Source organism: Chrysemys picta, chromosome 18 (assembly GCF_011386835.1).
Source record: "Chrysemys picta bellii isolate R12L10 chromosome 18, ASM1138683v2, whole genome shotgun sequence".
Lineage (NCBI taxonomy): Eukaryota > Metazoa > Chordata > Testudines > Emydidae > Chrysemys > Chrysemys picta.
Window position 1 is genome coordinate 558,800 of NC_088808.1, and position 17,692 is coordinate 576,491.

The 17,692-nt window shown below is 50.9% G+C and overlaps 2 protein-coding genes across 2 annotated transcripts; both read left to right on the plus strand.

Annotated features, from left to right (window-relative positions):
- The first annotated feature begins 604 nt into the window (after nt 1–604).
- Nucleotides 605–6,479, plus strand: LOC112061361 (E3 ubiquitin-protein ligase TRIM23-like). The gene has a single exon (XM_024114335.3). It carries the CDS (start codon nt 1,207–1,209, stop codon nt 1,891–1,893), a length of 687 nt encoding a protein of 228 aa, XP_023970103.2. The 5' UTR covers nt 605–1,206; the 3' UTR covers nt 1,894–6,479.
- A 5,203-nt stretch (nt 6,480–11,682) lies between these two features.
- LOC135976500 (SRRM2 protein homolog rsr-2-like) lies at nt 11,683–13,962 on the plus strand. The gene is made up of 2 exons (XM_065572469.1): nt 11,683–12,341; nt 13,415–13,962. The coding sequence occupies exons 1-2, from the start codon at nt 11,795–11,797 to the stop codon at nt 13,960–13,962; spliced, it is 1,095 nt and encodes a 364-aa protein (XP_065428541.1). The 5' UTR covers nt 11,683–11,794.
- The last annotated feature ends 3,730 nt before the right edge of the window (nt 13,963–17,692 follow it).

The window sequence follows — 17,692 nt, forward strand, 5'->3', positions numbered from 1 at the left end:
AAGGAAAGTCCTGACAGTCCTGGAGGATGACAGTCCTGGAGGAGACAATTTTGCAAACAGCCTCTACTGGTGATCAGGACTCTCATTAGCTATTGCTATGCATTAAGTTGCTGCCCTGTTCTTTAACTATTAACACAATTAGCTCTTAAGGCCAGTGCCTGGGGCTGCTGTGTGCTGACTCAGCATGCTGGAAAGCAATAGCTGGGGAAAGACCTGTACTGGTAAAATGCCTCTTGCTCTGCCTTTGGGCCAGGACCCAAACTGGACCAAATGTCCTTGGAGAGAGGCACATCCCAGCAATTCCAATGCAGGCAGGCATTCGTACCCCTTGCTGTTAACAGTGGGACTGGAGACAGTTACCGGCCACGGTCTCCTTCCAGCCACGGGTCTCTAACCACACCACGCATTTGATTACATTTGTTCGGTCAGCACTTCCCTCTTGAGCACTGCTGCTGGGCCATGGGCTGCTCCCATCCCCAGGAGTCCTGGCAGACTGTGGCCCCTGCTAAGGAGGGGAGGCACCAAACATGCCAGCTCCTGCTCTTAGCAGATCATCAATTAGTGATTAACGTTCAGCCAGGGTGTAGCCTGGCTAAGCAAGTGACCAGTCATTCCCGTTCACAGCCTTTATCTCAGTGCAAACAGTGCCCTGCAGTGTGGGACTCCCCGGGCGGAGTGCTGGCCTGTTATTCAGTGACTACAGTGCAGCCGGCCAGGAAGTTGAAGGCTACATAAGCAGATTGCGCCTGCTGGGCTCAGAAAGCACCTTCGCCTTTCCAGGCAGGTCTCTCCATTGCAGGGCACCGCTGGCTCCCCAGGACTGTTACCAGCACGGGTGGATCACAGCGAGGAGCTGAGGCAGCCACACCGTTCCTGCTTCTGCTGCCTGTGTTGGCTTTGGCTCGCCTCGGGGACTTTGCGCTCTCTGCAGCGGCAAAGCCACAGGCCAGGGGCTAGCTCAGGGTAGGATCTGAGGACCCAGCCAGCCAGCAGGGCAGCTAGGACTCTCTTACTGGCTGATTTCATCCCTGGGGGAAACTTTCCTCAGCACCCAGCTCCTCTGGTGCGGGAGCCAAGGCCAGTCCAGCTCCTGCAGCCCTGGGGATGGGCCCTCAGTAACGGCCTGAGCCAGCGAGCTCAGCTGGGACCCTGCTGCTTCCCCAGGACAAGTTCGAAGGCATCAGGTCCCACCCCAGCCGAGGCCTCATGGCGCTGGCTCCGGCTGATGTCCTGCTGGACGTGTGTGTCAGGGAGTGTGGGATTTGCTACGAGGCCTACAAAGCGGCTTCCAAGTGGCGGGTGCCCAAGCTGCTGCTGTGCCACCACTCGCTGTGCTTCTCTTGCCTCAGGAAGCTGGTCTGCCAGGCCCAGGCCATCTCCTTTGTGGTCTGCCCCTTCTGCAGGATGGTGACCCTGGTGCCCGAGCAGGGGCTGCAGGCCCTGCAGAACGACGAGGACATTCTGCGGGAGGCATCGGCCCAGTGCAGCCTGCGCAGCCCCGGCGTCCTGGCGGGGGCCAGCTCGGCCCCAGGGAAGGAGGAGAAGGAGAAGGAGGAGGAGGAAGAGACGGCCCCCAGCACCTTGGAGTACTCCACAAGCGATTCCTCTCTCTCCCTGGACATGGAGTTTAACTACGTGACCCATTCATCCATCTTCACTATAAGCAGCGTGGTCTCCCCGTACGGCTTGGCGGTGCCGGGCAGCTCCAGGGCCTGGAGCGGGCTCCACATGCAGGAGGTGCAGAACGCCTTCTTGGTGGGGCTCCCAGGCCGAGCAGCATCTGCAGATGCTCAACCACCCATCTCCTCAGTGGAGAATCTGCGCCTGTGCTTCGCCATGGGCATCCTCATCCTCATCATCTCTGTCTTCTTCCTGCTGGTGTTCCTGAAGTAGGTCAGGATCTGGGGGTGCAGCAGGAGGAGTGGCTGGAACTGGCCCAGGACAGAACTGACCCAGTAGCCATGGCGGCAGGGACCCAGGCTGCTGATGGAGCAATGGGGAGAGGCCTTTTCAGATGGATCAGCTGAGCTCTGACCTGGGACCCCTGCAGGAGCCCAAACGTGGTGGCCTCCACCCAGAGCCTCGCTGAGCCATGTGCGTGGTGTCCTCGGTGCTGGGGACGCAGGGTGGGCTGAGCGTGGGTGCCAGAGGATTTGCCTACAGCCATCCAGCACGAGTCCTAACATGAATATTTGTGTGACGAACAGAAGTGACAGTGGCTGGCCCAGGCTGGGGGGGGGGCAAGCATTGGGGGTGCTCCCCGAGCCTGGGACAATCTGGTGAGGCCCCTATGGTGGTCATTGAGAGCAAGACGGTAAGAGTCTGTGGAAAGAGGAAATAAAGGCAGCTTCCCACTCACCTCCACCCTGGCGTGCTGGGTCTCTGGGAGCGCCACATGGGGCGGAACAGGAGCCACTAATGAGCCATGAGAGCCTGGGCTACCCCTGTAAACAGGGAAAGGGAACCCGGAGCAGCAAAGCCTCCAGCCCAGCCAGAAAACTGCCATTACCAGCCCTGCAGCTCTGCCCACTTCCCCTTCAGGCTGCAGCGTCCCTGCCATGGGCTTATCCCCCCCCACCCCTCTCCACTTGCCTCAAGGGAAGGCCCTGCCTGTATCTGCTGGGACAGAGCGGTTGTAGGGGATCCTGTCCGTGATGGGGGGGTGATGGGGGCCTGCCTGCCACGGGGGATCACAAGCGCAGACCCCTACTCCCTGCAGTGGTACCGATCTTGCTAGCAGTCAAAGGTGGCAGCTCAGTGCTGTGGCTCCCAAGGGTGGGGGGAGTCTGCTGTGCTGGAAAAGGCCCAGTGCTGCTGCAGCAGGACAGTCAGGCCTTGGGTAGAACTGCCCCCCTTGTTCCACCATGGGGGTCATCAGGTCGGGTGGGCAAGAGGGCTCTGTGCTGGCTCAGGAGGGCCTGTGGAGTGGGGTCAAGAGCCACAGTGGTCCTGTTCCTGCAGCCAGGCTGAGGCAGGAGGCCGGGGGGATTTGGTCATTGTGGGCAATGGGAGTTAGGCACCTGGAATGCTTTGAGGATCTGGCCCAGCTGCTTGGGCAGGATTCTATCGCTATGTGTGGGGAGGATGAGTATGTCTTGTACTGAGGAGCCTGCGGCTTTCCTGCCTTCTAGGCCCTGAGCACAGAGTCCCCGTGCCAGCTCCTTCTCCGACTGGGGTGGCCTGCCATGCTCTCATTCCTAGGACTGGTTGGTGGTTCATTTAGTTTTCTGTGCAGCCCAACTTCATTCCTGTTTGGTTGATCCCTAGCATGCAGAGTGTACAATTTGCTGGGAACGTGAACAATAACGTCCTCCCAGGACAAGGGAAATGCATGAACTACAGAGGTGTGTCTGGATTCCTGCTAGTAATCAGCAGACACAGCTTAGCTCTAAGGTCAGTCCATCGACACAGAATTATACATAAACCTGCTGCAGCTCTGGCATATGGAGCAGAGCCTGGGCCGGCTCCAGGGTTTTGGCCGCCCCAAGCAGCCAAACAAAACAAAAACAAACAAAGAAAAAAAGCCGCGATTGCGATCTGTGGCGGCAATTCGGTGGGAGGTCCTTCACTCCCAGCAGGAGTGAGGGACCCTCCGCCGAATAGCTGGACGTGCTGCCCCTCTCCGAAGTGTCCGCCCCAAGCACCTGCTTGGTAAGCTGGTGCCTGGAGCTGGCCCTGAGCAGAGCACATGGTAACATCATGGATTACAGCTACTAGTCAAGGAGAGTGCCAGCTGTCTGTTTTAGGCAGTAGGCTGAGAATTGGGAGAAGTATGAGCTATCTATGCAAGTCTCTTACCCCGGCTGTAAAATGGGGACATCTACCAGCCTTTGGGAAATCGTTCAGCACCCCAACCCTAAGGGCTTGTTCATACATGGTGCTACGCAGGAACAGCAGTGACTCAATAACTCAGTGTGGACGTCTTCCAGAAGCAGGGCCTTGTTCCCACTGTGGGTTAAGATAAACAGAAGCAAGGCCCTTTGATTCTGGACTAGGCATGTCCAGGGAGTGACTCATGAACAGCTAAGTGCCCTGTGCCAAGTATCAGGGTCATGTGTCCAAAACTTTAAAGCTGAGCAGACATAGTGCTCATCTTTTGGAAATGCCTGAACAGATCACCAAGTTTAAAAATTAAACCATCATTAACCTCCCCCTATACTCCCTCCCCCCTCTTGCTGCCTGCCTTGCAAGATGAGGTCTCACTCTCTTGCTTGAATTTGTAGACTTTTCCTCAATATGTTTTCGTAGTTCTCGGTGCAGTTTCCTAGGGATGTGAGAACTGTTACCGCCAACGTACCTTATGTTAGAATAGGGGTGGGCAAACTTTTTGGCAAGAGGACTACATCTAGGCATAGAAATTGTATGGTGGGCCATAAATTTTCACGAAATTGGGGTTGGGGTATGCCAGGGGGTGAGGGCTCTGGGTGGGGCTGCGGGCTCTGGGGTGGGGCCAGAAATGAGGAGTTATGGGTGTAGGAGGGGGTCTCTTACCCTAAGTGGCTCCCAAAAGCAGCGGCATGTTCCCCCTCCGGCTCCTACGTGGCGGCACAGCCAGGTGGGTCTGCTGCATGCTGTCCTGTTCGCAGATGCCACCCCTGCAGCTCCCATTGGTCACTCCCCAGCGGAAGCTCAAGGGGCAATTAAAACAGATTAAAACCCTAACCCACCCCGGTGTTAGAGGCAGTTTACCTTAAACTTTTCATAGCACTGTGGTGGAGAGAATGTTTTGCGTTTTGCAAGCATGGAGCAGCCCCATGGCAATTCCGTACATGGCAGTGACACAAGGAAAGTGTTCACATATTTTAATTGTCTGAGATACAATAAGTGTTTTGTCCCTTCCGGAAAGAAGTTACTCACATCATCGCCTACTAGTCCACCATCTCCCTTTACCTGCTAGTCCAGGCCCCTCTCCACTTGTCGCCTGCCCCTTTGCTGTTACAGAGGATTTTTTTCTAATTGGACTTATTCCCCCTTTTTCCTGCTTTATCATGTGTTAAGAGAGCCTGAAAGGGGAGGTTGTTTGTTTGTGTGTTTAACTGCATCTCTTTCGCCTTAGAACAATCAGGCATGTTTACTCTGCCCTGCTTTTGTGGGAGAACCCTGGTGGGATCAGGGAGGTTTGCTGGGAGAGCCAGCCATTCAGCAGAGGCAAGGGTGCTGGATCTTTACCAAGGGTTCCTTTATCTCAACCTTATGTTAGTCACTGACAGGCAATAAGTGGTAACGGAGAAGAGCCCTGTCCAAGAGTTTAAAAGCTGGAGGAAAAAAATCCCCTCTTCTCTCCATAGTTCAGTTTTCCCACTTGGCTCCTTTGATGCTGTCATTTCCCAGTGCCTAGCTTCCCACAGCGCGACCCAGGCTCATCCCACAGGCATTCATGCTGTGAAAAACACGCCGAATTTAAATAGAAAAGAAAAAGAAAAAAATGTTTTGCCCCTTGGGGAGAGGGAAATACAGGCACCAGGCCACTCTGCTCCAGAGCAGTTTTTTAAATGGCCTTTACACTACCCTGCGACTGCTGGCAGTGCCACCATCCATGCTGCTAGCTGGCGCAGCCCTGGTTACACAACCAGAGCCAGCTAACTTGGGAATCCCTCAGGGGATTTTACAAACGTGTGAGTGGAGCCAGGGCTTGAGGGCACAGTAACTGGATCAAATTTCTTGAGCGCCCAATTCAGGCATAGACAGATTTTTGTACGACATTAAAGGTGCCTAAAGGCCCAGATGCACACAGGTATTTAGGCTCCTAGTGTCTGTTGATTTCAATGGCATTAGGAGCCTAAATTCCTTTATGGGCAGATGCCCTGGCCCACCTCTGCATCTGGCTGATAACAGTATCAGTGCTGACTGTTGTAGGAACAGCAGGGGTCTGTATGCTATGTATAACCAGTATGCTCAAAAGGTCTCTGTTACACTCTCCCCCCACCCTCTCCCCCGCCACTTTTGTCTCCTCTCTCTCTTTGAATACCTGTGAAGTGGCTTTCCCCCTCCCCATCCCCCCTGGAATGCTTGTGGGATGAATGGGTTGCTTAAACAACTGGAAGATCAGAAGAGCTCCCAGATAAGCAAGGTGTCTGGGACTCTAATTAGGCAGCGCTCACACACCCAATGCATGGACACTGCCCAAGGTGGAGTGTGACCAACCAGACGCGGCCAAGTCATCTCTAGTCGCAGGCCATGAGGAGCAGGTCCTTAAAAAGGAAAGGAGCCATGTGCTCGGCAGTGCATTCACAAACTTGTACCTCCTGTGAAGGCCCTTCGCCCAGACCACCTGGCTGCGTTGCATTCCATCGTGCCTCGGAAAGACTTACTTTCATCACACCATCCATCATTGCGCTGTGGGACACTTACCTTGAAGGATCCTGACATCTCCTGTGCTGTGCCTGTCCTGGGAGAATGAGTACGCGAGTGCGAGTGTGATGGCCCGCCTTCTTTTGAGCTTTGCTCTCAGTATAATAAACGTGCTGCTTTTTGCCAAACTCTGGTGGGTCATTAGTCTTAATCTTATTGGCTGGGCCAATTTTGGGTAACACTGACATAATATACTTTGCTGTCTGTAAGACGTTTGCCTTACTACTGCATGACACTTTTATTAAAAAACTAGTATGATATAAAATCAACATGGTACCCATTACATGTATTAAAAACTGGCTAACTGATAGGTCTCAAAATGTAATTGTAAATGGGGAATTGCCATCAAGTGGGTGTGTTTCTGAGGTGTGTGTGTCCCTCGAGGATCAGTTGTTGGCCCTACCCTATTTAACATCTTTATCGGTGACCTGCAATACAACATAACATCATCACTGATAAAGTTTGCAGATGACACAAAAATTGGGGGAGTGGTAAATAATGAAGGGGACGGGTCATTGACACAGCAAGAACTGGATTGCTTGGTTAACTGGGCTAAACAAACAATACACATTTTAATATGGCTATATGTAAACATCTAGGAACAAATGTAGGCCATACTGACTGACTGGGATTTAATAATGGGCTCTTCAATCTAGCTGAGCAATGTATAACAATCAGAAGGCTGGAAGTTGAAGTTAGCCAAATTAAGACTGGAAATAAGGTGTACATTTTTGAGGGTAAATAAGCATTGGGACAATTTACCAAGGGTCCATCGCTGACAATTTGTAAATAAAGACTGGATCTTTTTCTAATAGTGACCATAATATAATAACATTTAACATCCCTGTGGTGGGAAGAAAACCTCAGCAGCCCAATACTGTGGCATTTAATTTCAAAAAGGGGAACTATGCAAAAATGAGGGGGTTAGTTAAACAGACGTTAAAAGGTACAGTGACTAAAGTGAAATCCCTGCAAGTTGCATGGACGCTTTTTAAAGACACCATAATAGAGGCCCAACTTAAACGTATACCCCAAATTAAGAAACACAGTAAAAGAACTAAAAAAGAGCCACCGTGGCTTAACAACCATGTAAAAGAAGCAGTGAGAGATAAAAAGGCATTTTTTAAAAAGTGGAAGTCAAATCGTAGTGAGGTAAATAGAAAGGAGCATAAACACTGCCAAATTAAGTGTAAAAATGTAATAAGAAAAGCCAAAGAGGAGTTTGAAGAACGGCTAGCCAAAAACTCAAAAGGTAATAACAAAATGTTTTTTAAGTACATCAGAAGCAGGAAGCCTGCTAAAGAACCAATGGGGCCCCTGGATGATCGAGATACAAAAGGAGCACTTAAAGACGATAAAGTCATTGCGGAGAAACTAAATGAATTCTTTGCTTCAGTCTTCACGGCTGAGGATGTTAGGGAGATTCCCAAACCTGAGCTGGCTTTTGTAGGTAACAAATCTGAGGAACTGTCACAGATTGAGGTGTCACTAGAGGAGGTTTTGGAATTAATTGATAAACTTAACAGTAACAAGTCATTGGGACCAGATGGTATTCACCCAAGAGTTCTGAAAGAACTCAAATGTGAAATTGCGGAACTATTAACTAGGGTTTGTAACCTGTTCTTTAAATGGGCTTTTGTACCCAATGACTGGAAGATAGCTAATGTAACGCCAATATTTAAAAAGGGCTCTAGAGGTGATCCCAGCAATTACAGACCGGTACGTCTAACGTCAGTACCAGGCAAATTAGTTGAAACAATAGTAAAGAATAAAATTGTCAGACACCTAGAAGAACATAAATTGTTGGGCAAAAGTCAACATGATTTCTGTAAAGGGAAATCGTGTCATACTAATCTATTAGAGTTCTTTGAAGGGTCAATAAACATGTGGACAAGGGGGATCCAGTGGACATAATGTACTTAGATTTCCAGAAAGCCTTTGACAAGGTCCCTCACTAAAAGCTCCTACGTAAATTAAGTTGTCATGGGATAAAAGGGAAGGTCCTTTCATGGATTGAGAACTGGTTAAAAGACAGGGAACAAAGGGTGGGAATAAATGGTAAATTCTCAGAATGGAGAGGGGTAACTAGTGGTGTTCCCCAAGGGTCTGTCCTAGGACCAATCCTATTCAACTTATTCATAAATGATCTGGAGAATGGGATAAAAAGTGAGGTGGCAAAGTTTGCAGATGATACTAAACTGCTCAAGATAGTTAGGACCAAAACAGACTGTGAAGAACTTCAAAAAGATCTCACAAAACTAAGTGATTGGGCAACAAAATGGCAAATGAAATTTAATGTGGATAAATGTAAAGTAATGCACATTGGAAAAAATAACCCCAACTATACATACAATATGATGGGGGCTAATTTAGCTACAACAAATCAGGAAAAAGATGTTGGAATCATCGTGGATAGTTCTCTGAAGACGTCCATGCAGTGTGCAGAGGCAGTCAAAAAAGCAAACGGGATGTTAAGAATCATTAAAAAGGGGATAGAGAATAAGACGGAGAATATATTATTGCCCTTATATAAATAGATTGTACGCCCACATCTTGAATACTGCGTACAGATGTGGTCTCCTCATCTCAAAAAAGATATACTGGCACTAGAAAAGGTTCAGAAAAGGGCAACTAAAATGATTAGGGGTTTGGAACAGGTCCCATATGAGGAGAGATTAAAGAGGCTAGGACTTTTCAGTTTGGAAAAGAAGAGACTAAGGGGGGATATGATAGAGGTATATAAAATCAGGCGTGGTGTGGAGAAAGTAGATAAGGAAAAGTTATTTACTTATGCCCATAATACAAGAACTAGGGGCCACCAAATGAAATTAATGGGTAGCAGGTTTAAAACAAATAAAAGGAAGTTCTTCTTCACACAGCGCACAGTCAACTTGTGGAACTCCTTACCTGAGGAGGTTGTGATGGCTAGGTCTATAACAGCGTTTAAAAGAAAACTAGATAAGTTCATGGAGGTTAAGTTCGTTAATAGCTATTAGTCAGGATGGGTAAGGAATGGTGTCCCTAGCCTCTGTTTGTCAGAGGGTGGAGATGGATGGCAGGAGAGAGATCACTTGATCATTACCTGTTAGGTTCACTCCCTCTGGGGCACCTGGCATTGGCCACTCTTGGTAGACAGGATACTGAACTAGATGGACCTTTGGTCTGACCCAGTACGGCCGTTCTTACGTTCTTATGTTATGTAAAAGTTCTACTTGAGGTATTGGTTTGGGGAAGGTCCCTGGCCTGTGCTGTACAGGAGGTCAGACCAGATGATCACCAGGTTCCACACTGGCTTTGGAATCTCTGAATCTTTAGGCACCTAAATACGTTTAAAAATCTGGCCCAGAGTCCCTTGCTAACCACCTCGGGCTCCTGGTCAACTTGCCATGAAGGGCTTATCTACAAGAGAGAGTTCCCCTGGAGTTAATTGATTGCCCATGTTTGTAAGGATGGGCAGGACTCTGTACCATGGATAACATTTGGGGAGAGTCCACACCAGCTTTACAATAATTAATTAGGTGCAATTAATGCCCCATCAGTTAACTCCAGGTAAAATTCTGCATCAAGGATATACCCTTAGGGCTTGTCTACACTTACATTTTATAGCACTCTAACTTGCTGGCTTAGGGGGGCACGCTCCCCCCCCCCAGTTCCTTCTTGCCAGACAATGCTGACAGAGGGGAAGAAGGGCAGGACGTGGAATAGACGTGAGCAACACATCTTGAAGAACACAAGTTACCGACAAGGTAACTGTCTTTTCTTCTTCAAGTGATTGCTCAAGTGTATTCCACAATAGGTGATTCCAAGCTATATCTGTTGGAGGTGGGTAGGAGTTCACAGAGACTTGGGATGGAGCACTGCCCTGCCAAACCCTGTGTCTTCCCTGGTCTGGGAGACAATTGCATAATATGTGAGGTGAATGTGTGAACTGAAGGCCATGTGGCAGCCCTGCAAATGACTTGAATGGGGACAGGGGCTAAAAAGGCAGCCAACTAGGTCTGCGCCCTAGTTGAGTGCACCCTCACAATTGGCAGTGAGGGATTCCTGCCAGGTCATAACAGGTATGGATGAACGAGGTGATCCAGTTGGAGAGCCGCTGAGTGGAGATTGGCTGACCCTTCATGCACTCGGCCGAGGAGATGAACAGCTACAAGGACTTCCTGAATGCCTTAGTCCACTCCAGGTAAAAAGCCAGAGCCTGTCTCAAATCCAGCGTGTGGAGGCGTCGCTCCTCACTGGACCCATGGGGCTTGGGGCAGAGGACTGGCAGGAAAATGTCCTGACCCATGTGGTAGGCAGAGTCCACCTTCGTGAGGAACAAAGGATGTGGGCGGAGCTGGACCTTATCCTTATGGACCACCATGTACGGGGGCTCAGAGGTCAGGGCCCTGAGCTCCAAGACCCACCCAGCTGACGTGATCACCACCACGAGAGATGCGACCAGGAGCACATAGCTAGTGGCTCAAACAGGGGGTCTGTGAAGCGGGCCAATACCAGGTTCAGGTCTGACTGGGGGACTAACACACAGGAAGAGATGATTGAATCCCTTAAGGAATAGGCCAGTCATAGCATGGGAGAATACCATGTGGCCCCCCGCACCAGCAGATGGAAAGCAGATATGGCCTCCAAGTGCACCTTAATGGACGAGGGTGCCAGGCCCTGGGCCCTAAAGTGAAGGAGGTAGTCCAAAATTAGCTGTATTGGGGCAGCCATGGGGGAAACACCCTGCTCATCCGCCCATCGGAAAAACTGAGACCACTTTGCCAAGTAGGCTCAGCACATGAAAGGTCGCCTGCTTTCCAAGAGGATGTGCTGAACCCCTTCCTAGCATGTCCTTTCCTCCAAGCCTAACTGCCTGCTCCCCTATGGGTACTGCTAAGGAAAAAGCTTTTGACTCCGATGCAGCACGCACACCTACTGTGGAATACAAATGAGCAATCATTCAAAGAAGAAATACCAGTGTTCAGGCTTCTGCGTGTGGGGCCTGACCCCTGACCACTAGGGGCTTGTTGGTGTCACTAGGCATAACCCTAGGTAACTCAGGAGGGTGGAAGGCCACTAAGGCCTCGTCTACACTACGACTTTAATTCGGATTTATCAGCTTTAATTCGAATTTACCCTGCAACCGTCCACACAACGACGCTATTTATTTCGATATAAAGGGCCCTTTAAATCGATTTCTGTACTCCACCCCGACGAGCGGAGTAGCGCCAAAATCGATTTTAACATTTCGAATTAGGGATAGTGTGGCCGCAATTCGATGGTATTGGCCTCTGGGAGCTATCCCACAGTGCACCATTGTGACCGCTCTGGAGAGCAATCTAAACTCGGATGCACTGGCCAGGTAGACAGGAAAAGCCCCACGAACATTTGAATTTCATTTCCTGTTTGCCCAGCGTGGAGAGCACAAGTGACCACAGATAGCTCATCAGCACAGGTAACCATGCAGGCCGATAATCGAAAAAGAGCACCAGCATGGACCGTACGGGAGGTACTGGATCTGATCGCTATATGGGGAGAGGATTCAGTGCTTGCAGAACTTCGTTCTAAAAGACGAAATGCCAAAACTTTTGAAAAAATCTCCAAGGGCATGATGGAGAGAGGCCACAATAGGGACTCAGATCAGTGCCGCGTGAAAGTCAAGGAGCTCAGACAAGCCTATCAAAAAACAAAGGAGGCAAACGGTCGCTCCGGGTCAGAGCCGTGGACATGCCGCTTCTACGCCGAGCTGCATGCAATTCTAGGGGGGGCTGCCACCGCTACCCCACCTGTGATCGTGGATTCCGGGTCAGGGATAGTCTCATCAGCTACACCTGAGGATTCTGCCGATGGGGGGGAGGAGGAGGAGGAGGAGGAGGAGGAGCTTGCAGAGAGCACACAGCACTCCGTTCTCCCCAACAGCCAGGATCTTTTTCTCACCCTGACTGAAGTACCCTCCCAACCCTCCCAAGCCAGTATCCAAGACCCTGACCCCATGGAAGGGACCTCAGGTGAGTTTACCTTTTAAAATATAAAACTTGTTTTAAAAGCAAACGGTTTTTAATGATTACTTTGCCCTGAGGACTTGGGATGCATTCGCGGTCAGTTCAGCTACTGGAAAAGTCTGTTAACGTGTCTGGGGATGGAGCGGAAATCCTCCAGGGACATCTCCATGAAGCTCTCCTGGAGGTACTCCAAAAGCCTTGCCACAAGGTTTCTGGGCAGTGCATCCTTATTTCGTCCTCCATGGTAGGACACTTGACCACGCCATGCTTGCAGCAAGTAATCTGGTATCATTGCCTGACAAAGCCTGGCAGCGTATGGTCCCGGTGTTTGCTGGCATTCAAGCAACATCCGTTCTTTATCTTGTTGTGTAATCCTCAGGAGAGTGATATCACTCATGGTAACCTGGTTGAAATACTGGAACTTAATTAAGGGGACAGAGGTGGCCATTCCTACTGGGCTGTTTGCCTGTGGCGGAAAATAAATCCTTCCCTGCAGTTAGCCAAGCGCAGATGGGAAATTGGCCCTGAGCTTTTCGCGTTTGGCTAGCAGGGATCTTCCCTGTTACCAGCCACGCGGTGAGGGGAGGGGTACCGTGATCATCCCAGAGAATTTATGGCGGGAGGGGGGCGGCGGCGGGGGGGGGTGGTTAGTTTGGTTCCTGCAGGGATCTTCCCTGATACCAGCCACGCGGTGGGGGGAGGGGTACAGCGATCATCCCAGAGAATTCATGGCGGGAGGGGTGGGGTGGGGTGGTTAGTTTGTTTTCTGCTGCTGCTGAATGTTAACAGAAAAACCGCAGCACTCTACAGGCTATGCTTGGTATGTGGGAAAGGAGGGCGCAGAAGCTGTAAGACAATGGCTTACCATGGCCGCATGCAAGCTGAATTCTGTTGCCCAGACCTGTGATCTCTAGCAGCAAAGCCACAGGCACTCAGCATTAAGAGGCAAAATGCGACCTTGCACAGAAATCACATGTGCTATGTAATGTGAATAGTGTTGGTCACCGTGAAAGAGTATAAGCATTGTTCTGCAAAATGTATCTTTTTAAACAATTCTCTCTTTTTTCCCCTCCCTACAGCAGCTGCAAATTCCTCAAGCCTCCCTCCTCCATCCCGAAGGCTATCACAGATAAGGCGTCGTAAAAAGAAAACGCGAGACGAGATGTTTTCAGAAATTATGGAATCCAGCCGCAGTGACAGAGCTCATCTGAATGAGTGGAAGGAAACGGTTGCAAAGTATAGGAAAGAAGCCAGTGAACGTGAGGACAGGAGGGACCAACGTGAGGACATGAGGGACCAACGTGAGGATAGAAGGGACCAACGTGAGGAGAGGAGAGACGCTCGAGATGAGAGGTGGTGGCAGGAAGATCAGAGGAGGCAGGATGCAATGCTGGGGCTGCTGCGTGAGCAAACAGACATGCTTCGGCGTCTGGTGGAGCTTCAGGAACGGCTGCAGGAAAACAGACTGCCGCTACAGCCCCTGTACCCCCCTCCCCGCTCCCCATGTTCCGTATCCTCCTCACCCAGACGTGTAAGAACGTGGGGGGGGGAGGCTCCGTACACCTTCCCATTCCACCCCAGTAGACAGCCCAAGCAAAAGGCTGTCATTTTTTTAACCTTTTTTTAGTGGCCTTTTCCTTCCCACCGATCCTCCTCCCAAATCCCACCCGGGTTCCCTCCCTCTTTTTCTAATCTATTAATAAAGAATAAATGATTTTTAAATGATAGTGACTTTATTTGGTTTGAAAGAAAGCTGGGGGAAGGGGGAGGGTGGGTTCCTTACAGAAAATCAGTCAATAAAGGGGGCGGGTTTTCATGAAGGAGAAACAAACAGATATTTCACACTGTAGCCTGGCCAGTCATGAAACTGGTTTTCAAAGCTTCTCTGATGCACAGCGCTTCCTGGTGTGCTCTTCTAATCGCCCTGGTGTCAGCAGCCAGGCGATTTGCCTCAGCCTCCCACCCCGCCATAAAGGTCTCCCCCTTACTTTCACAGAGATTGTGGAGCACGCAGCAAGCAGAAATAACAATGGGGAGATTGCTTTGGCTGAGGTCAGAGCGAGTCAATAATGATCGCCAGCGACCTTTTAAACGGCCAAATGCACATTCTACCACCATTCTGCACTTGCTTAGCCTGTAGTTAAACAGCTCCTGACTCCTGTCCAGGCTGCCTGTGTATGGCTTCATGAGCCATGGCATTAAGGGGTAGGCTGGGTCCCCAAGAATAACTATTGGCATTTCAACATCCCCAACGGTTATTTTCTGGTCCGGAAAGTAAGTCCCTTGCTGCAGCCCTTTAAACAGAGTAGTGTTCCTGAAGACGCGAGCGTCATGAACCCTTCCCGCCCAGCCCGCGTTGATGTTGGTGAAACGTCCCTTGTGATCCACAAGTGCTTGCAGCACCATTGAAAAGTACCCCTTGCGGTTTATGTACTCGGTGGCTTGGTGCTCCGGTACCAAGATAGGGATATGGGTTCCATCTATCGCCCCACCACAGTTAGGGAATCCCATTGCAGCAAAGCCATCCACTATGGCCTGCACATTTCCCAGAGTCACTAACTTTCGTAGCAGCACCTGAGTGATTGCTTTGGCTACTTGCATCACAGCAGCCCCCACAGTAGATTTGCCCACTCCAAATTGATTCCCGAGTGACCGGTAGCTGTCTGGCGTTGCAAGCTTCCACAGGGCTATCGCCACGCACTTCTCAACTGTGAGGGCTGCTCTCATCTTGGTATTCTGGCGTTTCAGGGCAGGGGACAGCAAGTCACAAAGTTCCATGAAAGTGCCCTTACGCATGCGAAAGTTCCGCAGCCACTGGGAATCATCCCACACCTGCAACACTATGCGGTCCCACCAGTCTGTGCTTGTTTTCCTTGCCCAGAATCGGCGTTCCATGGAAAGAACCAGCCCCATTAACAACATGATCTCCAAAGCACCGGGGCCCGCGGTTTCACAGAATTCTGTATCCGTGTCCATGTCCATGTCCTCATCATGCTTGTCGCTGCGCTGCCGCCGCCGCTGCCTCCTCGCCTCGTTTTTCTGGTCCTGGCTCAGCATAAACTCCACGAGAACGCGCGAGGTGTTTACAATGTTCATGACTGCTGTCTTGAGCTGAGCGGGCTCCATGCTTGCCATGGTATGGAGTCTGCAGTGTTCACCCAACCAGGAAAAAAGGCGCGAAATGGTTGTCTGCCGTCCGTTGCTTTCATGCAGGGAGGGAGGAGGTGAGGCTGTACCCAGAACCACCTGCGACGATGTTTTTTGTCCCATCAGGCACTGGGATCTCAACCCAGAATTCCAATGGGCGGGGGAGACTGCGGGAACTATGGGATAGCTATGGGATAGCTACCCACAGTGCAACGGTGCAGAAATCGACGCTAGCCCCGGTACTTGGACGCACACCGCCGAATTAATGTGCTTAGTGTGGCTGCATACATTTCGACTTTATACAACCTGTTTTCCAAATTCGAATTATATAAATTCGGATTAATCCCGTAGTGTAGACATACCCTAAGTGTCAATGAAGCCTTCCTGCACTAGGCCTATATGAACCAAACTTCTTCCACGTTTAAACTCTAATCAACCTCAAAAGCCAGGTGCAATTGGAATATGTAAGCAACCAGTTATCTGTGTGCAACCTCCTGCTCACACCGGTATCAAGCGGTAATAATGAGGCCTGCATGTTTCTGGCTGAAGGGAAAAAGGACAAGATAACAGTTTAAAGAAGTTACTAACAAGCTAGGCTTATAGCTGCCAAGAATGACTTAACTGCTTAAATGTAATCGTTATTTGCTTAGTAACTGTTACCAGGGAAGGAAGGGGTAGAAGGGGAGGAAGGGAGGGGAAAGGGGTGGGGAGTGAGGCTTAACTGCACAATGTATAAAAGAAGAAAAACTGTTCCTGTTAGTGTGCTTGATTTGAGACTTGCCAGTCTCCTCGCACCGCTTTGGGATCCCAAATAAACGTTGTTTGTTTCTCCACCCCTGGTGTGTTTATTGGCGCGAAGCACACCGGGCAATGAACCCCGCTGTTGCTGTCCTCAGGCATTCTGTGCCGGCAACAGGCTGGCAATGCTGACACTGTTCAGGGGGAAGCAATTCCAGGTGTAGGGAATGGAGGGTGAGGGGGGTTCTCACCACACAAGTGCACCCAACCGAGCGTGCTCATGCTCAGGCAGTAAGGCCCAGACCCTCAAAGCTATTTAGGCTTCTAACGCCAACTGACTTTAATGGACATTGGGAGGCAGCCCCAGTACCTTTCAGGATCTGGGCCTAGAAGCCTTAGCACTTAAGGAGGGTGAGACGCAGCTGCTGCTGTTGAGGTGAGCTCTAGCCATTAACTCAGTCAAGCTGGAGCAGGGAGCTATTCAATCCCTGCCTGTTAAACGAGGCCGTATCCAAAATGGGCCTCTGTCTCTGGAGGCCAGCTGGGCCAGCTTTTGCTGAATTGTCCACAGTTCTGCGCATTCACAATGCCCGCACCCAGCAGAGAGCTCTGGATAAACCTCCATGCCATCCCCACCCCCAACTATTCTAGTGCCCACACCACATTGAGTCACTCAGCCATAGACAAATCTGCAGCCAATTCAGTCATGCAGCGCGCTGCCTCCTGCCCAGAGACGCTAAGTACCGCCCCATGCGTGGGGGCCAGTGTTCACCCCCAACTCTCATGCTGCCACTAGGTGGCTGTAGGGGATACCCCCTGTCACCCACGCTCAGCCCACCCTGCGTCCCCAGCACTGAGGACACCACGCATGTGGCTTAGCGAGGCTCTGGGTGGAGGCCACCACGTTTGGGCTCCTGCAGGAGTCCCAGGTCAGAGCTCAGCTGATCCATCTGAAAAGGCCTCTCCCCATTGCTCCATCAGCAGCCTGGGTCCCTGCAACCATGGCTACTGGGTCAGTTCTGTCCTGGGCCGGTTCCAGCCACTCCTCCTGCTGCACCCCCAGATCCTGACCTACTTCAGGAACACCAGCAGGAAGAAGACGGAGATGATGAGGATGAGGATGCCCATGGCGAAGCACAGGCGCAGATTCTCCACTGAGGAGATACCCATTGAGCATCTGCAGATGCCGCTCGGCCTGGGAGCCCCACCAAGAAGGCGTTCTGCACCTCCTGCATGTGGAACCCGCTCAAGGCCCTGGGGCTGCCCAGTACCGCCAAGCCGTACGGGGAGACCATGCTGCTTATAGTGAAGACGGATGAATGGGTCACGTAGTTAAACTCCATGTCCAGGGAGAGAGAGGAATCGCTTGTGGAGTACTCCAAGGTGCTGGGGGCCGCCTCTTCCTCTTCCTCCTTCTCCTTCTCCTCCTTCCCTGGGGCCGAGCTGGCCCCCGCCAGGACCCCGGGGCTCAT

Bases quoted from the DNA above. Each gene is read 5' to 3' on its own strand.
- LOC112061361 (XM_024114335.3), top strand. From the start codon at position 1,207: ATGGCGCTGGCTCCGGCTGATGTCCTGCTGGACGTGTGTGTCAGGGAG.
- LOC135976500 (XM_065572469.1), top strand. From the start codon at position 11,795: ATGCAGGCCGATAATCGAAAAAGAGCACCAGCATGGACCGTACGGGAG. The intron at 12,342-13,414 runs GTGAGTTTACCT...CCCTCCCTACAG, and splicing joins CCCCATGGAAGGGACCTCAG to CAGCTGCAAATTCCTCAAGC.